This window comes from Helianthus annuus, chromosome 7, assembly GCF_002127325.2.
Source record: "Helianthus annuus cultivar XRQ/B chromosome 7, HanXRQr2.0-SUNRISE, whole genome shotgun sequence".
In the NCBI taxonomy this organism is placed as follows: domain Eukaryota; kingdom Viridiplantae; phylum Streptophyta; class Magnoliopsida; order Asterales; family Asteraceae; genus Helianthus; species Helianthus annuus.
Window position 1 is genome coordinate 111,471,612 of NC_035439.2, and position 20,071 is coordinate 111,491,682.

Here is a 20,071-nt window from a genome sequence, read left to right on the forward strand (position 1 = left end):
ACAAGGTACTGATATTTTTGAATGAATTTTTCTGAATTTTCTGATTTTTTTTAGAGGACAAAGAAAGTTAACAAAGTTAACCCTCTCCCCACACTTGAACTTCGCATTGTCCCCAATGCGAAACCCGAAATATAGAGAAAAAGGATAATAGTACTCCCCTCAAGATGATATCTGATGAAACGAGACTTCCAAAGCTGTGTCTGTCATATGCTCCGGTCCAAGATATGTCGGATCTGCAAGTATGTCACATGTACACCAAAACAGAGCAGAAACAGAATAAACATAAATAAACCATAATGTACATAAATAGAAATACTAGAAATCCCAACAAAGACAAGACATAAAGTAAAGTGTTTGAAAAATAAAATACAATCCGGGGGTGTTTGAAATACTATGCAAAATGAACACCCGAAATATAAAGTACTGAAATAATAAAACCCATCAACGAACAACACCACCATATCCTACTCACCATCACCATCATCATCTATTGTGAAGGACGGGCCCGCATCACCATAACCAGGTGGGTTCCACGGTGGGAACTGTGGGCGGTGCTGAAAATAGTCGGGATATGCATGATGCATCTCTCCGAATAAGTATGAAAATCCAGCACTCACCCCCTGGTACAAACTCTCCTGGTTATGCCTAAGTTGATCCTGAGTGGCCCTAATCTGGTCGATATAAGTCCCATGCTGCTCCTGCGTAACTCGCATATGTTGGAACTGCTGGTAAAACTCTGGCCACTCCTGATGCTGGTGGTAATCATGGTGCTGCGGTGAATGTGGCGGTGTCTATGGCTGGTGTGGTGGTGTGTGTGGCTCATGCTGCTCCCCCATTTCTTCATCCTCATCCTCTGCTGGAAGTGGGGGCAACGGGTCCCAGACCTCGTTGTTGAGCCCCCTCAACCTATCCCCATGATCCGTTTCTGCGATAACCCCCATCGCCTTCAACGAACGAATATCAACAAATACGCCCTCAGTCACCGGTGTAAGACCCTCAACTACCTCGTCTGTCATCAACCCCGTGCCATATGCGATTTGAGTCACATACTGACCCCCATGAATCTGACTGTTGGGGGTGCGACCGGAACTATTCATGAAATATTCAGCCATACGTGCAGCGAAGTTTATATGTGCCCATATAGGAAAATAAGATCCGGCGTTGGACAATTGCCTAAACTGTCCATGCGGCCGCAGATGGTGTGGCTGAATATGTGGTGCATCACTCGATGCAACGGGTCGCGTAACCTTGAGGCTTTTGACATTCGAGGATCATACGGGTCTCCAACCGCAATTTGTGCCCAAAAGTCGCTCTGATCAACTTTGCTGGGGAAGGTGAACTCATCTGAGAAGAACTCGGAATCCATATCCTCGTCGGCGTAGATTCCAAGTCTTCGCCCCAACCTTCCCACCGTCCAGTTATGCCAAAGACCGCCCAGTCTGAAATTTACCCTCTTTTTGTGGCGGAAGTTGGGGACTTTATGTGCTTTAGGCTTCTCGTAGGAATACGTGGCGAAAAACTCAATCGTAAGCTCTAGGTAAATTGGGCGGTTGATATTCACTAGACACGCAAGTGGGACCGTTAACATGTTTTCTAGACGGTCACGCTGATTTAGTTCAGCCATCACATCCCAACCAAGCCTCCTAGGGACACCAAACTGCCCTCGCCTTCTCCATAGGGCATCACGTTTTGGGATACAAAGAGCTTCTCGTTCATCATTAGGGTTAAACTGAAGGAAGGGATGATCCATCTGCATGAGGAATATAGTTAGAAAACATGGAACAGGAAAAATTTCACTCAAAAACAGCAGAACGCACAAATATGAAGATTCTGTCAAACTGATCTGGGCAAATGGCACGGGCGTGCGGCCTGGCGCACGGCCGTGCGTCACCGAGATCGAGCAGTAGTGGCCGGTAGATGTCGTAACTGCACGGCGTGCGGTCAGTCGCACCACTGTGCATCACCGAGCCAACAGAAATCAATCGTGAACAACCCGCAACCGCACGGACCGTGCCAACGGAGAAAGGACCGTGCGACGCCGATTCTGCAGGTTTCGGACCCCTGAACATTGAACAGCCTGATTTTTGCAAAATTTCAACAAGTTGTGGGCCAACAGGGGTCGGAATCTCAACCGGGTGTTCACGAGATACAAGATTCTTGCAAGGGCTAGGGTTTCGATTTGTTTATGAAGAGAACCCTAGAGAATCCTTGAAGAATCGAACTAATCTAGCCTAGAATACGAATGGAACAGAAAATCGGGGAGGAATAACATACCGTGCGAAAGATCTGTGGAACCGTGTGAGAAGATGGTGCGATTTTTGGGTGAATATCGTTCTGAAACGACTGCAGCAGTTAGGGTTCGCAAAAATGGAAGTGGGGCTGCAGATGAGGGTATTTATACAGCCAAATGACCAAACTGCCCTTGACCATTCGCACGGTCGTGCGACTGACCGCACGGTCGTGCGTCGACGAACACTTGTCACTAGGGCACGTCGATCTCGGAAATGCACCGGGGGTGCGACTCGAGGTGCCGGCCTAGCTGCAAACGCACGGTCGTGCGTCCCAAGGAACGGGCGTGCCACAGCTGCAGATGTGTATGTTAACTGCAGAATGCAGTTTCAGCAGCCGTTTTCACCATTTTTACCATCCACAACATGTTTTAACAATATTCCCACGTAGACCCTTCGCTCCGCACGTACAAAAACTGTACATATTAACGGATACTACTAAAGACTCCTAAATTACGCTAAAACTAGAAAAACACAAAAAAGGACAATTTTACCCCTAAAGCGCTTTTGACGCTCTTGCTACATTTTTGATCCGCGAGTCAGTAGCGTAGACTCTCTCCTCCCCACACTTATGATGTGTGCGGGGTTTGGAGCTCGATGACCTCCACCGCCAACTCTATCGGCCCGACAACGTACAACTTCTAACGATGCCCATTCACCTTGAAAATAATGCCGTCCGCGTTCTCTATTGCAACAGTCCCATACGGAAATACCTCTTTAACTATGTATGGTCCTGTCCAATGTGAATGGAGCTTCCCGGGAAATAAGCGCAACGGTGAGTTGTAAAGAAGAACAAGATCGCCCGCTTGGAATTCTTTGTGGTCCTTCAAGCGTTTATCTTGCAATCTCTTCGTGCGCTCCTTGTACAACACGGAGCTTTCGTAGGCGTGTTGTCGCAGCTCTTGTAATTCATGAATCTGGAGAAACCGGGCTTCACCTCCGATTTTTAAGTCTAGATTTGCGGTTTTTAGAGCCCACATCGCTTTATGCTCTAACTCCACCGATAAATGGCATGCTTTTCCGTAAACAAGCCTAAAGGGAGTAGTCCCAATAGGCATCTTGTAAGCCGTACGGAAAGCCCACAACGCTTCATCAAGCTTATCCGACCAATCCTTGCGGTTTGCACCTACTGACCGCTCAAGGATTCTCTTCAGCCCCCGGTTCGTGACTTCCACCTGCCCGCTTGTCTGTGGATGATAGGGCGTGGATAAACGGTGATGCACACCGTAAGGGGACAAAGCTCTCTCGAGCTGAGTATTGCAAAAATGCGTCCCTCTGTCACTAATAAGTTTCAGAGCGCCAAACCAGGCAAATAAGCTCTTTAAGAATCTCACGACCACCCTGGCATCATTGGTGGGTAAGGCCTGTGCCTCCGCCCACTTTGATACATAGTCAACTGCAACCAGGATGTACTTATTACCTCGTGAGGGGGGAAATGGTCCCATGAAGTCTATCCCCAAAATATCAAAGACTTCACAAACCTGAATCCAGTTCTGAGGCATTTCATCACGTGCCGATATATTTGTCGCCCTCTGGCAGGCATCGTACGCTCTAACCCAACTCTGCGCATCACGAAATATAGTCGGCCAATAAAACCCGGAATCCAGCACCATCTTGGCGGTGAAATTGGCTCCATGGTAGCCTCCGGTAGGTCCCTCGTGACAATGGCGCAGAATATCGGTCGCCTCCTTCCCTGAAACACACCTCCTAATCACCTGATCAGCACCAACCCGAAACAAGTAAGGGTCATCCCAAATGTAGTGCTTGACATCCGAAAAGAATTTCCTCTTTTGCTGGTGAGTCAACCCTTTAATCAGAATCCCGCAAGCAAGATAGTTCGCAAAGTCGGCGAACCATGGCGACTCATCGCATATCTCAACACCCATCAAAGACTCGTGTGGGAAATATTCATTTATGGAATCCCAACGCGCGTCCACGATGTCTCCATGCTCTAACCGAGACGCATGGTCAACCGCTACATTCAACGCACCCTTTTTATCCTGAATTTCGATATCGAACTCTTGCAGCAACAAGATCCATCTGATGAGACGCGGTTTAGCGTCCTGTTTGCTGAAAAGATATCTAATGGTTGCGTGATCAGTATACACAAAAGTTTTCGAAAGCACTAAATACGATCTAAATTTGTAAAATGCGAAAACAACCGCCAAGAGCTCTTTTTCAGTCGTGGTGTAATGCTCCTGAGCGTCATGAAGAGTCTTGCTCGCATAATAGATCAGGTGAAAGTGCTTTTCTTTCTTCTGTCCTAACACGGCCCCTATAGCGTAATCACTCGCGTCGCACATAATTTCAAACGGCAGACTCCAGTCCGGTGCAACTAAAATAGGGGCCTCGATCAACTTTTGCTTGAGAAGGTCAAAGGCTCTCAAGCAATCATCTCCAAATATGAACGGAGCGTCTTTTTCTAACAGACGGGTCATGGGCCTAGCGATCTTTGAAAAATCCTTGATGAATCGCCTATAGAATCCCTGATGACCAAGAAAGCTTCGTATCGCTCTCACAGAGGTGGGCGGTGGAAGTCGTGAAATGATATCCACTTTGGCTGGATCGACCTCCATACCAGCACGCGAAATCTTGTGTCCCAGAACTATGCCCTCCTTCACCATGAAGTGGCACTTTTCCCAGTTCAGGACAAGATTCATCTCCTCGCACCTCTTCAACATCCTTTTCAAATTTTCCAAACAATGATCGAAGGAATCCCCAAATACCGAAAACTCATCCATGAAAACCTCCATGGAATCCTCGATCATATGATGAAAAATCGCAACCATGCATCTCTGGAAGGTCGCCGGTGCATTGCATAACCCAAAAGGCCTACGCCTGTAGGCGAATGTGCCAAAAGGGCAAGTAAAGGTAGTCTTCTCCTGATCCTCAGGAGCGATGGGAATTTGAAAGTACCCCGAAAACCCGTCCAAGAAACAGTAATATGACTACCCCGACAGACGTTCCAACATCTGATCAATGAATGGAAGCGGTAAGTGATCCTTGCGAGTAACATCATTGAGCTTGCGGTAGTCAATGCAAACTCGCCACCCAGTGACGGTACGGGTAGGAATCAGCTCATTCCTATCATTCGGGACTACTGTAATACCACCTTTCTTTGGTACTACCTGCACTGGACTCACCCACACAGAGTCAGATATAGGATAAATCAATCCGGCATCCAACAACTTGATCACCTCCTTCTTTACCACGTCCTGCATGTTTGGATTCAACCGCCTCTGAGGCTGTGCACATGGCTTGTACTCGTCTTCCGTCAGAATCTTGTGAGTACAAAAAGAAGGATTGATGCCTTTGATACCCATAATCTTCCATGCTAATGCTTTCTTATGAAGTCGCAAAACACTAAGCAGTCTGCTCCTTTCCTCGTCTGTCAAGGATGATGAGATAACAACCGGCAAACGGCGCTCCTCGTCTAGAAATGCGTACTCCAAATGCGGCGGAAGCTCCTTAAGCTCCAAAGACAGTGGATCTTCAACCGACGACTTCGACCTTTCTTCATTCTCACGATTGATTTCTGCAAACTGATCTGAACTCTGGGAACCATCATCACCAATCTGATAGACTGGCTGCTCGAAATCGTGGCCCTCCTGCGTAATGCCATCTAGGTCCCCACACAACAGATGTGTGTCCAAATCAATCTCCTCAATCGTGCCCTGGAAATGCGTGCTCACATACGTGTCGACAATGTCAACATAGTATAGTGCATCATCCTGACTCTGCGGGTGCTGCATTGACCGCTTAATATCAAAGGTCACATGCTCATCATTCACTCGGAGTGTAATCTGCCCTGCAGCTACAACTACAATGGTCCGAGCAGTATTCAAGAACGGACGTCCGAGAATCAAAGGCACCCTAGAGTCCTCATCCATATCCAGGATAACAAAATCCACGGGAAACACGAACTTGTCAATCTTGACAAGCATATTCTCCGCAAATCCACGCGGATACTTGATAGAACGGTCTGCAAGTCAAATGCTCATACGAGTAGGAGACGGCTCACCTAGATCCAACTTTGTAAAAACCTTATAGGGCATAAGGTTTATACTCGCTCCCAATGCATGGCTAACAGACATATTTCCAATCAAACAAGGAAGCGTCAAAACTGCCAGGATCTCCCATTTTTGTGGGTAGACGATTTTGAAGAATGGCAGAGCAGCTTTCGTTCATCACCACATAGGACATATCCTCAAGCTTCTGCTTATTCGAGAGGATGTCCTTCAAAAACTTTGCATACTTCGGCATCTGGGCCAAAGCTTCAACAAACGGTATGTTTATATGCAGTTGCTTAAACATTTTAAGGAATTTACCGTATTGTTCTTCGTTCTTCTGTTTCTTCAGCCGGCTCGGATATGGTACTGGAGGAGTGTAATCCTTGACTGGCTCCTGGACTTGTGCTGTACTTGCTGGGCGCAGCCTATCTTGCACCTCATCCGGTGTGTCAGTAGGGACCTTTTCAGTGATCGGTGGTGGATCCGATATGGTAGGTCCTGTAGTCTTGCCACTCCTGGTCATAACAGCATTTACATGCCCGCGCGGGTTTGGCTCTGTATTCCCTGGAAGACCACCTGGGGGTCTCTCTGACGTCATCTTGCCAGCTGACCAACCTGATTCTCGATATTCTGAATCGAGGCTTTCTGACTCCTCATTTCTCCCTCGTTAGCTAGAAAACAATCTTAGCTTTGTTGGTATCGTTTTTCGGGGCTAGAAAGAAGCTGAGCCATCATTTCCTCCAGCTTGGAACTAGACTGAGGGGCCTGCTGCTGGGAGCTACTCCAGTGCCCTAATTCTGATACGAATATGGACGCTGCTGGTAAGGTTGGTTGTATTGCTGGAATTGCTGACCCTGCTGCGGCGCTGGAGCACGTTGAGTGAACCCCAATGGGTTTTGATTACCTGTATTTGCTCGCCACCCAAAATTGGGGTGATTTCTCCAGCCGGGATTATAGATGTTGCTGTAGGGATTGTTCTGCGGCCTCACTTGATTACTCACAAAATCGCTACTTCTTCTTGACCCTTATATACAACTCCCTGAAAGCATGCACCAGGATCGTGTGACACTCCACACTGGTCACACCCTGAGCTAGCCTGTGCAGCGGTCTGGGACTTGTCAAATTTCGCTGAAAGAGCCGAGATTTGTGCAGTAATGGCCGTGTAGACATCCACCGCTTGTGCTCCTGCGCGAGATGATGATGATGATGATGCTGCCCGGCCTCTATCTCCTTCCCGACGCGAGCTGGATTTCAACGCAGCTTTTTCTATGATATCGTACGCTTCCGTTGGCTTCTTAGTTCCTAGATCGCCTCCTGCGTTCACGTCTAATCGCTCCTGTGTGTGGTAACTGAGCCCCTGATAGAACGTCAAAACCAGCTGTCTCTTGGAGAAGCCATGATGTGGAACATCAATCAACAGATCTTTAAATCTCTCCCAGGCCGCGTGCAACGACTCTCCCTCGTCCTGGCGAAAAGAAACAATCCGGTTCCGTAGCTTGTTTGTTTTCTCAGGCGGAAAATATTTCTGCATAAACTGCTCCGCCAACTGATTCCAGGTCCTGATGGACCCGGCTGGAAGTGACATAAGCCAAGCTCTAGCTTTGTCACGCAACGAGAAAGGAAACAACCTCAACCGAATTGCATCCTCTGAAACACCTGTAATCCTAAATGTCGAACAAACAGCGAGAAAAGCAGCGATATGCCTCCCGGGATCCTCATGCTCACGTCCGTCAAACTGTACTGAATTCTGCACCATGTTAATAATATTAGGTCTAATTTCAAAAGTAGGTGTATCTATAGTAGGCTGAAGGATACTCGGCTCCAGGCCTGCCCTTCCGGGCTGATTCGTCTCATTCAAAGGTCAGTCATCGTCCGCCATGACGACTCTTTCCTCGTCCCCTGAGCTTTCGTCTTCAGAAATTATCACCGGCTCGTCAATTGCGTTTGCAATGCGTTGTGCAATGACGAGTGACCTTTCTCGCAGCCTCTTACTTCTCCTAAGATTATGTGCTGGTTAGTCAGTCGGCTCAGCAACAGCGGCCGCGGGAGTTGAGGACATCAACCTGCAAACGAAAAATTGACACGATGAATATTTTATTAATATAATAATGCTGTTTTTTTTTTTTTGCAGAAAAGAAACAGAATGTATATAAAAGTGGGCTGGAAATTTTATAAAAATTCGAAAATGGGCCCAAAATTTTATAAAAATTAAAATAACTAAAATAATCGAATCGGCTAGTATGAAAATAATTTTTCGGAGCCGAAAACTTAAAGAATAAATGAATAAATAAATCCGGATTCGAACAAATAAATGGAACAAAAATTTACAAGTGTGCAAAATAATCTCAAAAACGAATAAAATGAATTAAAATCAAGAAATATTAACAAATAAATAAACAAATAAATAATCAAGAAAATATTCACAAATATTAACAAGTATATACACCGATAACAGAATGACTCGGGTCGTTCCTAAAACTCGCCATTTCCCCGGCAACGGCGCCAAAAACTTGACGTGTGCGTGACTACACATATTTTTACAATGAAATTACACACGATTTGGTTTTAAATTTATAAAAGTGATTATTACTTTTACATCAAAACACACACGAAAGAGGCAAGTGTACCCCGTCATATATGTAGTAACGTATCGGTAAGAACCAAGTATCGATCCAAGGAAATGGGCGGAGAAATAATACTAGACCTTTGTCACTAAACTAACGGTAAAAACACAAGTTGTTGGATTTTTAATAAACTAAAGTAAGCATAAACAAATACTTATAAAACATAGTAGATTTCAAATACTAAAATAGATAAACATCCTTGCTTAATACACAACCAAAGCATGTCAACTAAGTCGGTTTTGGCACTAGAAGCATTCGGTCAATTTTCCATTTTAAGACAATTAGTATCCCTTCGAGAATCCTAACATGACAATCATTCGGAAAGCTAAAACGATAAACACACTTTAACCACCTAAAATTGTTCTTTAACGTGCAATTGATAATTGTCTATGAAAATCTCCTAAAAATAAGTTAGTCTTCCGTTAGGAGTTTTCTAACCTCACTTAAACAAGGAAAGCGACACCGATAAACACAATGCAACCACTGAGACAAGCAAAAACTAGATTAAATCACAACCAAGTTCATTTTACAAATCTTGCACATAAATTCACCAAGATAGCAATTTTGGCCTAAACTACTAACTAATCTAACAAATCATGGCAAGAATTTATAACGACACCATTTAACCCGTTAAGGTCCTTACGTGACGGCAAGCTTTCTTGATTAACAATAATTACATTTTATTAAACCACTAACCATTTCTAGTAGCATGGTGCCCACATTTTAACCAAGCTAAACTAGTTAACCAGGTTTAAAGTTTACTAATACATGATTAATTAAGCTTCATTTTTCAACTATCTCAATTAACCAAGTACTAATCATCCAACAAAATTACTTATAATCAAGAAATCAATATCAATAACAAGGTTGCAAACTAATCATCAAAGATTAACAGAGAAAATACTTCCAAATGTCATTACAAACAAAGATTAACATACTAATGGCTATAATCAAGCAAGGGATTGTTGTGTTTTTGCCCAAAGGCTACAATAATACATAATAATCAATCTTAATGCTTGAAACATAACAAAATTATGGAAAGACTTAAGAATTCAAACCATAAACAAGCATAAGAAAGAGAATCCGGATAGTAATCGAGCTAAACGAGGCAATGTGGCTTGAATCCGGGTGAAAGCTAACGCCTCCGGAGCCTGAAAATCGCCTGAATTGCTCTCCAAAATTCCAGAGTTCCGAACAGAATGCTACTGTCTGTTTTTATAACATTTTGTGATCGCACGGTCGTGCCAATAAAGTGCACGACCGTTCACTTTTAAATTACGTTGCACCATACTTTTGTGACATCAGCAGAGTTGACTGGTCTTCGAGGTCGCACGGGCGTGCCATGGGACGCACGGTCGTTCATATCCGGGTTAGGGCGGCACAGGCTCTTGAACGGGTAGTGCATTACCGGACATTGGCTGAACATCGAAACCGCACGGGGTGCAATCAGACGCACGCCCGTGCGTCACCTGGCTAAGCTTGAACGCCTAGCCGCACACTCGTTCATTGCCGGGCTGGACTTGATATGTCGGAGGTGCACGGTCGTTCCTTTGACCGCACGACCGTTCCGCTTTCCCAGGTCAGTTTTCTAACAGAATGTTCGCAGCTTCGTCGTTTTGTCCGGAAAGTCCTCGTTTTCACTATCATCTTGTCTGGTATGCTGTTTTAGGCCTGTAAACAAAAGTATACTTGATTAAGTATTCGAATGACGGTTTTACGGCAGAAAACGCATAAAATGGGGATAAAATGGGGGACTAAAGTATGTGTAAATTAGCGAATATCAAATCTCCCCACACTTGAACCTTGCTTGTACTCAAGCAAGCTAAACTAAAATGCAATAAAGGATAGTATCAAACAAGAACGATAATTTACACACTATTTATTGAAATAACTACGAACGGTTAGCCGGTTTTTTCGAAAGACAACATCAAATGAATCAAACTAAAACAAGCATATACAAATATATGGTGATAACCAAAAAGCCGTGACTCACTTTCGATTGACTTAACATGCTAATCTTCACACAACTCACAATGTTCACACACACTCGGTTTTATTTATGAAACATACATAAAATGTGTATGTGCAAACACTCAATGCCTCGTCAATGAAATGTGTAATATCATAAGCTTGTCATAAGATATCGTCTCCACCAACTAACATGCGAAAAAGTGTAAATCAAGAGGTCTTTACGGGTTGTAACGTTAGGCTTGGGCGAAGGGTATGGAAATGGAAATTTAAAGTGGCGAAAATTGTTAAAACTCAGTTTTAGCGTTTTAACTAGCGATAAACAATACAACTATATATACAAATGCCTTAAAAAGGCGACTATTGCGCAATCGAGCTCATCAACGAAATTTTAACATTTAAGCATTCAAAATTGCTCGATTTTTGTCAACTTCACCCTATTTTAGGGTGTTTTATTTTCTGTTTTTTAGGTTGCTAATTATACAATAAACTAAAACAAACGCTAGTTAAACGATTATTTTGACCGAGTTTCAACACGAAAGGTTTAAAACATAAAAAGGCTACATTTGGCTAAATGGACGCTTATGTTGGGTAAACAAAGGTAAACGGGAAGGCTCGACATGGTTAATCCTAAAGGGTAATGTAAGGTTTACGGGAAACATAACACAAAGAACAAGGCTAACACAAAGTGGTAATCTTGGTGCCTCTATCACTTCTACACAATTTCACAAGTTCATGGTCTTAACAAGCATTCTAGTGACAAGTTCTAAATTACACATGACATCCGGCTCACTCCTACTCCGAAATGAACAAATATAAAACAATATCAAGGCTCAAATATGCTCACGTAACGGAGGGAATGGGTAAAAGTGTGAAAACTATCATGCAAGTCTTTCTTTGTTTGTCACGCTTTTCGGTTTTCTTTTTCAAAATTTATTTTGCTTGTCGAGTTTTTATCAAGTCCGAAGCTTTTTAAAATACAACCAACTGGTTTATTACTAAAAATGTGTACAAGGTACTTATATTTTTGAATGAATTTTTCTGAATTTTCTGATTTTTTTTAGAGGACAAACAAAGTTAACAAAGTTAACCCCCTCCCCACACTTGAACTTCGCATTGTCCCCAATGCGAAACCCGAAATATAGAGAAAAAGGATAATAGTACTCCCCTCAATATGATATCTGATGAAACGAGACTTCCAAAGCTGTGTCTGTCATATGCTCCGGTCCAAGATATGTCGGATCTGCAAGTATGTCACATGTACACCAAAACAGAGCAGAAACAGAATAAACATAAATAAACCATAATGTACATAAATAGAAATACTAGAAATCCCAACAAAGACAGGACATAAAGTAAAGTGTTTGAAAAATAAAATACAATCCGGGGGTGTTTGAAATACTACGCAAAATGAACACCCGAAATATAAAGTACTGAAATAATAAAAACCATCAACGAACAACACCACCATATCCTACTCGTCATCACCATCATCATTTATTGTGAAGGACGGGCCCGCATCACCATAACCAGGTGGGTTCCATGGTGGGAACTGTGGGGGTTGCTGAAAATAGTCGGGATATGCATGATGCATCTCCCCGAATAAGTATGAAAATCCAGCACTCGCCCCCTGGTACAAACTCTCCTGGTTATGCCTAAGTTGATCCTGAGTGGCCCTAATCTGGTCGATATAAGTCCCATGCTGCTCCTGCGTAACTCGCATCTGTTGGAACTGCTGGTAAAACTCTGGCCACTCCTGATGTTGGTGGTAATCATGGTGTTGCGGTGAATGTGGCGGTGTCTATGGCTGGTGTGGTGGTGTGTGTGGCTCATGCTGCTCCCCCATTTCTTCATCCTCATCCTCTGCTGGAAGTGGGGGCAACGGGTCCCAGACCTCGTTGTTGAGCCCCCTCAACCTATCCCCATGATCCGTTTCTGCGATAACCCCCATCGCCTTCAACGAACGGATATCAACAAATACGCCCTCAGTCACCGGTGTAAGACCCTCAACTACCTCGTCTGTCATCAACCCCGTGCCATATGCGATTTGAGTCACATACTGACCCCCATGAATCTGACTGTTGGGGGTGCGACCGGAACTATTCATGAAATATTCAGCCATACGTGCAGCGAAGTTTATATGTGCCCCTTCCGCGAGCGCATATAGGAAAATAAGATCCGGCGTTGGACAATTGCCTAAGCTGTCCATGCGGCCACAGATGGTGTGGCTGAATATGTGGTGCATCACTCGATGCAACGGGTCGCGTAACCTTGAGGCTTTTGACATTCGAGGATCATACGGGTCTCCAACCGCAATTTGTGCCCAAAAGTCGCTCTGATCAACTTTGCTGGGGAAGGTGAACTCATCTGAGAAGAACTCGGAATCCATATCCTCGTCGGTGTAGATTCCAAGTCTTCGCCCCAACCTTCCCACCGTCCAGTTATGCCAAAGACCGCCCAGTCTGAAATTTACCCTCTTTTGTGGCGGAAGTTGGGGACTTTATGTGCTTTAGGCTTCTCGTAGGAATACGTGGTGAAAAACTCAATCGTAAGCTCTAGGTAAATTGGGCGGTTGATATTCACTAGACGCGCAAGTGGGACCGTCAACATGTTTTCTAGACGGTCACGCTGATGTAGTTCAGCCATCACATCCCAACCAAGCCTCCTAGGGACACCAAACTGCCCTCGCCTTCTCCATAGGGCATCACGTTTTGGGATACAAAGAGCTTCTCGTTCATCATTAGGGTTAAACTGAAGGAAGGGATGATCCATCTGCATGAGGAATATAGTTAGAAAACATGGAACAGGAAAAATTTCACTCAAAAACAGCAGAATGCACAAATATGAAGATTCTGTCAAACTGATCTGGGCAAATGGCACGGGCGTGCGGCCTGGCGCACGGCCATGCGTCACCGAGATCGAGCAGTAGTGGCCGGTAGATGTCGTAACTGCACGGCGTGCGGTCAGTCACACCACCGTGCATCACCGAGCCAACAGAAATCAATCGTGAACTACCCGCAACCGCACGGACCGTGCCAACGGAGAAACGACCGTGCGACGCCGATTCTGCAGGTTTCGGACCCCTGAACATTGAACAGCCTGATTTTTGCAAAATTTCAACAAGTTGTGGGCCAACAGGGGTCGGAATCTCAACCGGGTGTTCACGAGATACAAGATTCTTGCAAGGGCTAGGGTTTCGATTTGTTTATGAATAGAACCCTAGAGAATCCTTGAAGAATCGAACTAATCTAGCCTAGAATACGAATGGAACAGAAAATCGGGGAGGAATAACATACCGTGCGAAAGATCTGTGGAACCGTGCGAGAAGATGGTGCGATTTTTGGGTGAATATCGTTCTGAAATGACTGCAGCAGTTAGGGTTCACGAAAATGGAAGTGGGGCTGCAGATGAGGGTATTTATACAGCCAAATGACCAAACTGCCCTTGACCATTCGCACGGTCGTGCGACTGACCGCACGGTCGTGCGTCGCCGAACACTTGTCACTAGGGCACGTCGATCTCGGAAATGCACCGGGGGTGCGACTCGAGGTGCCGGCCTAGCTGCAAACGCACGGTCGTGCGTCCCAAGGAACGGGCGTGCCACAGCTGCAGATGTGTCTGTTAACTGCAGAATGCAGTTTCAACAGCCGTTTTCGCCGTTTTTCACCATTTTTACCATACACAACGTGTTTTAACAATATTCCCACGTAGACCCTTCGCTCCGCACGTAAAAAAACTGTACATATTAACGGATACTACTAAAGACTCCTAAATTACGCTAAAACTAGAAAAACACAAAAAGGACAATTTTACCCCTAAAGCGCTTTTGACGCTCTTGCTACATTTTTGATCCGCGAGTCAGTAGCGTAGACTCTCTCCTCCCCACACTTATGATGTGTGCGGGGTTTGGAGCTCGATGACCTCCACCGCCGACTCTATCGGCCCGGCGACGTACAACTTCAAACGATGCCCATTCACCTTGAAAATAACGCCGTCCGCGTTCTCTATTGCAACAGTCCCATACGGAAATACCTCTTTAACTGTGTATGGTCCTGTCCAACGTGAATGGAGCTTCCCGGGAAATAAGCGCAACCGCGAGTTGTAAAGAAGAACAAGATCGCCCGCTTGGAATTCTTTGTGGTCCTTCAAGCGTTTATCGTGCAATCTCTTTGTGCGCTCCTTGTACAACATGGAGCTTTCGTAAGCGTGTTGTCGCATCTCTTCTAATTCATGAATCTGGAGAAACCGGGCTTCACCTCCGGTTTTTAAGTCTAGATTTGCGGTTTTTAGAGCCCACATCGCTTTATGCTCTAACTCCACCGGTAAATGGCATGCTTTTCTGTAAACAAGCCTAAAGGGAGTAGTCCCAATAGGCATCTTGTAAGCCGTACGGAAAGCCCACAACGCTTCATCAAGCTTATCCGACCAATCCTTGCGGTTTGCACCTAGTGACCGCTCAAGGATTCTCTTCAGCCCCCGGTTCGTGACTTCCACCTGCCCGCTTGTCTGTGGATGATAGGGCGTGGATAAACGGTGATGCACACCGTAACGGGACAAAGCTCTCTCGAGCTGAGTATTGCAAAAATGCGTCCCTCTGTCACTAATAAGCGCTTTGGGAGCGCCAAACCGGGCAAATAAGCTCTTTAAGAATCTCACGACCACCCTGGCATCATTGGTGGGTAAGGCCTGTGCCTCCGCCCACTTTGATACATAGTCAACTGCAACCAGGATGTACTTATTACCTCGTGAGGGGGGAAATGGTCCCATGAAGTCTATCCCCCAGATATCAAAGACTTCACAAACCTGAATCCAGTTCTGAGGCATTTCATCATGTGCCGATATATTTGTCGCCCTCTGGAAGGCATCGCACGCTCTAACCCAACTCTGCGCATCACGAAATATAGTCAGCCAATAAAACCCAGAATCCAGCACCATCTTGGCGTTGAAATTGGCTCCATGGTGGCCTCTGGTAGGTCCCTCGTGACAATGGCGCAGAATATCGGTCGCCTCCTTCCCTGAAACACACCTCCTAATCACCTGATCAGCACCAACCCGAAACAACTAAGGGTCATCCCAAATGTAGTGCTTGACATCCGAAAAGAATTTCCTCTTTTGCTGGTGAGTCAACCCTTTAATCAGAATCCCGCAAGCAAGATAGTTCGCAAAGTCGGCGAACCATGGCTACTCATCACGTATCTCAACACCTATCAAAGACTCGTGTGGGAAATATTCATTTATGGAATCCCAACGCGCGTCCACGATGTCTCCATGCTCTAACCGAGATAAATGGTCAGCCGCTACATTCAACGCACCCTTTTTATCCTGAATTTCGATATCGAACTCTTGCAGCAACAAGATCCATCTGATGAGACACGGTTTAGCGTCCTGTTTGCTGAAAAGATATCTAATGGTTGCGTGATCAGTATACACAACAGTTTTCGAAAGCACTAAATACGATCTAAATTTGTCAAATGCGAAAACAACCGCCAAGAGCTCTTTTTCAGTCGTGGGGTAATGCTCCTGAGCGTCGTGAAGAGTCTTGCTTGCATAATAGATCGGGTGAAAGTGCTTTTCTTTTTTCTGTCCTAACACGACCCCTATAGCGTAATCACTCGCGTCGCACATAATTTCAAACGGCAGACTCCAGTCCGGCGCAACTAAAATAGGGGCCTCGATCAACTTTTGCTTGAGAAGGTCAAAGGCTCTCAAGCAATCATCTCCAAATATGAACGGAGCGTCTTTTTCTAACAGACGGGTCATGGGCCTAGCGATCTTTGAAAAATCCTTGATGAATCGCCTATAGAATCCCGCATGACCAAGAAAGCTCCGTATCGCTCTCACAGAGGTGGGCGGTGGAAGTCGTGAAATGATATCCACTTTGGCTGGATCGACCTCCATACCCGCACGCGAAATCTTGTGTCCCAGAACTATGCCCTCCTTCACCATGAAGTGGCACTTTTCCCAGTTCAGGACAAGATTCGTCTCCTCGCACCTCTTCAACATCCTTTTCAAATTTTCCAAACAATGATCGAAGGAATCCCCAAATACCGAAAACTCATCCATGAAAACCTCCATGGAATCCTCGATCATATCATGAAAAATCGCAACCATGCATCTCTGGAAGGTCGCCGGTGCATTGCATAACCCAAAAGGCATACGCCTGTAGGCGAATGTGCCAAAAGGGCAAGTAAAGGTAGTCTTCTCCTGATCCTCAGGAGCGATGGGAATTTGAAAGTACCCCGAAAACCCGTCCAAGAAACAGTAATATGACTTCCCCGACAGACGTTCCAACATCTGGTCAATGAATGGAAGCGGGAAGTGATCCTTGCGAGTAGCATCATTGAGCTTGCGGTAGTCAATGCAAACTCGCCACCCAGTGACGGTACGGGTAGGAATCAGCTCATTCCTATCATTCGGGACTACTGTAATACTACCTTTCTTTGGTACTACCTGCACTGGACTCACCCACACAGAGTCAGATATAGGATAAATCAATCCGGCATCCAACAACTAGATCACCTCCTTCTTTACCACGTCCTGCATGTTTGGATTCAACCGCCTCTGAGGCTGTGCACATGGCTTGTACTCGTCTTCCATCAGAATCTTGTGAGTACAAAAAGAAGGATTGATGCCTTTGATACCCATAATCTTCCACGCTAATGCTTTCTTATGAAGTCGCAAAACACTAAGCAGTCTGCTCCTTTCCTCGTCTGTCAAGGATGGTGAGATAATAACCGGCAAACGGGGCTCCTCGTCTAGAAATGCGTACTCCAAATGCGGCGGAAGCTCCTTAAGTTCCAAAGACAGTGGATCTTCAACCGACGGCTTCGACCTTTCTTCATTCTCACGATCGATTTCTGCAAACTGATCTGAACTCTGGGAACCATCATCACCAATCTGATAGACTGGCTGCTCGAAATCGTGGCCCTCCTGCGTAATGCCATCTAGGTCCCCACACAACAGATGTGTGTCCAAATCAATCTCCTCAATCGTGCACTGGAAATGCGTGCTCACATACGTGTCGACAATGTCAACATAGTATAGTGCATCATCCTGACTCTGCGGGTGCTGCATTGACCACTTAATATCAAAGGTCACATGCTCATCATTCACTCGGAATGTAATCTGCCCTGTAGCTACATCTACAATGGTCCGAGCAGTATTCAAGAACGGACGTCCGAGAATCAAAGGCACCCTAGAGTCCTCATCCATATCCAGGATAACAAAATCCACGGGAAACATGAACTTGCCAATCTTGACAAGCATATTCTCCACAAATCCACGCGGATACTTGATAGAACGGTCTGCAAGTCGAACGCTCATACGAGTAGGCGACGGCTCACCTAGATCCAACTTTGTAAAAACCTTATTGGGCATAAGGTTTATACTCGCTCCCAAATCAGCCAATGCATGGCTAACAGACATATTTCCAATCAAACAAGGAAGCGTGAAACTGCTAGGATCTCCCATTTTTGTTGGTAGACGATTTTGAGAAATGGCAGAGCAGCTTTCGTTCATCACCACATAGGACATATCCTCAAGCTTCTGCTTATTCGAGAGGATGTCCTTCAAGAACTTTGCATACTTCGGCATCTGGGCCAAAGCTTCAACAAACGGTATATTTATATGCAGTTGCTTAAACATTTTAAGGAATTTACCGTATTGTTCTTCATTATTCTGTTTCTTCAGCCGGCTCGGATATGGTACTGGAGGAGTGTAATCCTTGACTGGCTCCTGGACTTGTGCTGTACTTGCTGGGCGCAGCCTATCTTGCACCTCGTCCAGTGTGTCAGTCGGGACCTTTTCAGTGATCGGTGGTGGATCCGATATGGTAGGTCCTGTAGTCTTGCCACTCCTGGTCATAACAGCATTTACATGCCCGCGCGGGTTTGGCTCTGTATTGCCTGGAAGACCACCTGGGGGTCTCTCCGACATCATCTTTGCCAGCTGACCAACCTGATTCTCGATATTCTGAATCGAGGATTTCTGACACCTCATTTCTCCCTCATTAGCTAGAAAACGATCTTCGCTTTGTTGGTATCCTTTTTCGGGGCTAGAAAGAAGTTGAGCCATCATTTCCTCCAGCTTGGAACTAGACTGAGGGGCCTGCTGCTGGGAGCTACTCCAGTGCCCTGATTCTGATACGAATATGGACGCTGCTGGTAAGGTTGGTTGTATTGCTGGAACTGCTGACCCTGCTGCGGCGCTGGAGCACGCAGAGTGAACCCCAATTGGTTTTGATTACCTGTATTTGCTCGCCACCCAAAATTGGGGTGATTTCTCCAACCGGGATTATAGGTGTTGCTGTAGGGATTGTTCTGCGGCCTCACTTGATTACTCACAAAATCTACTTCTTCTTGACCCTTATATACAACTCCCTGAAAGCATTCACCAGGCTCGTGTGACACTCCACACTGGTCACACCCTGAGCTAGCCTGTGCAGCGGTCTGGGACTTGTCAAATTTCGCTGAAAGAGCCGAGATTTGTGCAGTAATGGCCGTGTAGACATCCACCGCGTGTGCTCCTGCGCGAGATGATGATGATGATGCTGGCCGGCCTCTATCTCCTTCCCGACGCGAGCTGGATTTCAACGCAGCTTTTTCTATGATATCGTACGCTTCCGTCGGCGTCTTAGTTCCTAGATCGCCTCCTGCGTTCACGTCTAATCGCTCCTGTGTGTGGTAACTGAGCCCCTGATAGAACGTCAAAACCTTGGTCTCTTGGAGAAGCCATGATGTGGAACATCAATCAACAGATCTTTAAATCTCTCCCAGGCCGCGTGCAACGACTCTCCCTCGTCCTGGCGAAAAGAAACAACCCGGTTCCGTAGCTTGTTTGTTTTCTCAGGCGGAAAATATTTCTGCATAAACTGCTCCGCCAACTGATTCCAGGTCCTGATGGACCCGACTGGAAGTGACATAAGCCAAACTCTAGCTTTGTCACACAACGAGAAAGGAAACAACCTCAACCGAATTGCATCATCTGAAACACCTGTAATCCTAAATGTCGAACAAACAGCGAGAAAAGCAGCGATATGCCTCCCGGGATCCTCATGCTCACGTCTGTCAAACTGTACTGAATCCTGCACCATGTTAATTATATTAGGTCTAATTTCAAAAGTAGGTGTATCTATAGTAGGCTGAAGGATACTCGGCTCCAGGCCTGCCCTTCCGGGCTGATT

General features: G+C 45.6%; 1 protein-coding gene across 1 annotated transcript; it reads right to left on the reverse strand.

Annotated features, from left to right (window-relative positions):
* Window positions 1-13,359: 13,359 nt before the first annotated feature.
* Window positions 13,360-18,963, reverse strand: LOC110866806. Its single transcript, XM_022115953.1, has 2 exons — window positions 17,905-18,963; window positions 13,360-13,662 (listed from the first exon to the last, which is right to left on the reverse strand). The coding sequence occupies exons 1-2, from the start codon at window positions 18,961-18,963 to the stop codon at window positions 13,360-13,362; spliced, it is 1,362 nt and encodes a 453-aa protein (XP_021971645.1).
* Between the last annotated feature and the right edge of the window lie 1,108 nt (window positions 18,964-20,071).

Bases quoted from the DNA above. Each gene is read 5' to 3' on its own strand.
- LOC110866806 (XM_022115953.1), bottom strand. From the start codon at position 18,963: ATGGCTCAACTTCTTTCTAGCCCCGAAAAAGGATACCAACAAAGCGAA. The intron at 13,663-17,904 runs GTGAGCACGCAT...TTCCTCATGCAG, and splicing joins TTGACATTGTCGACACGTAT to ATGGATCATCCCTTCCTTCA.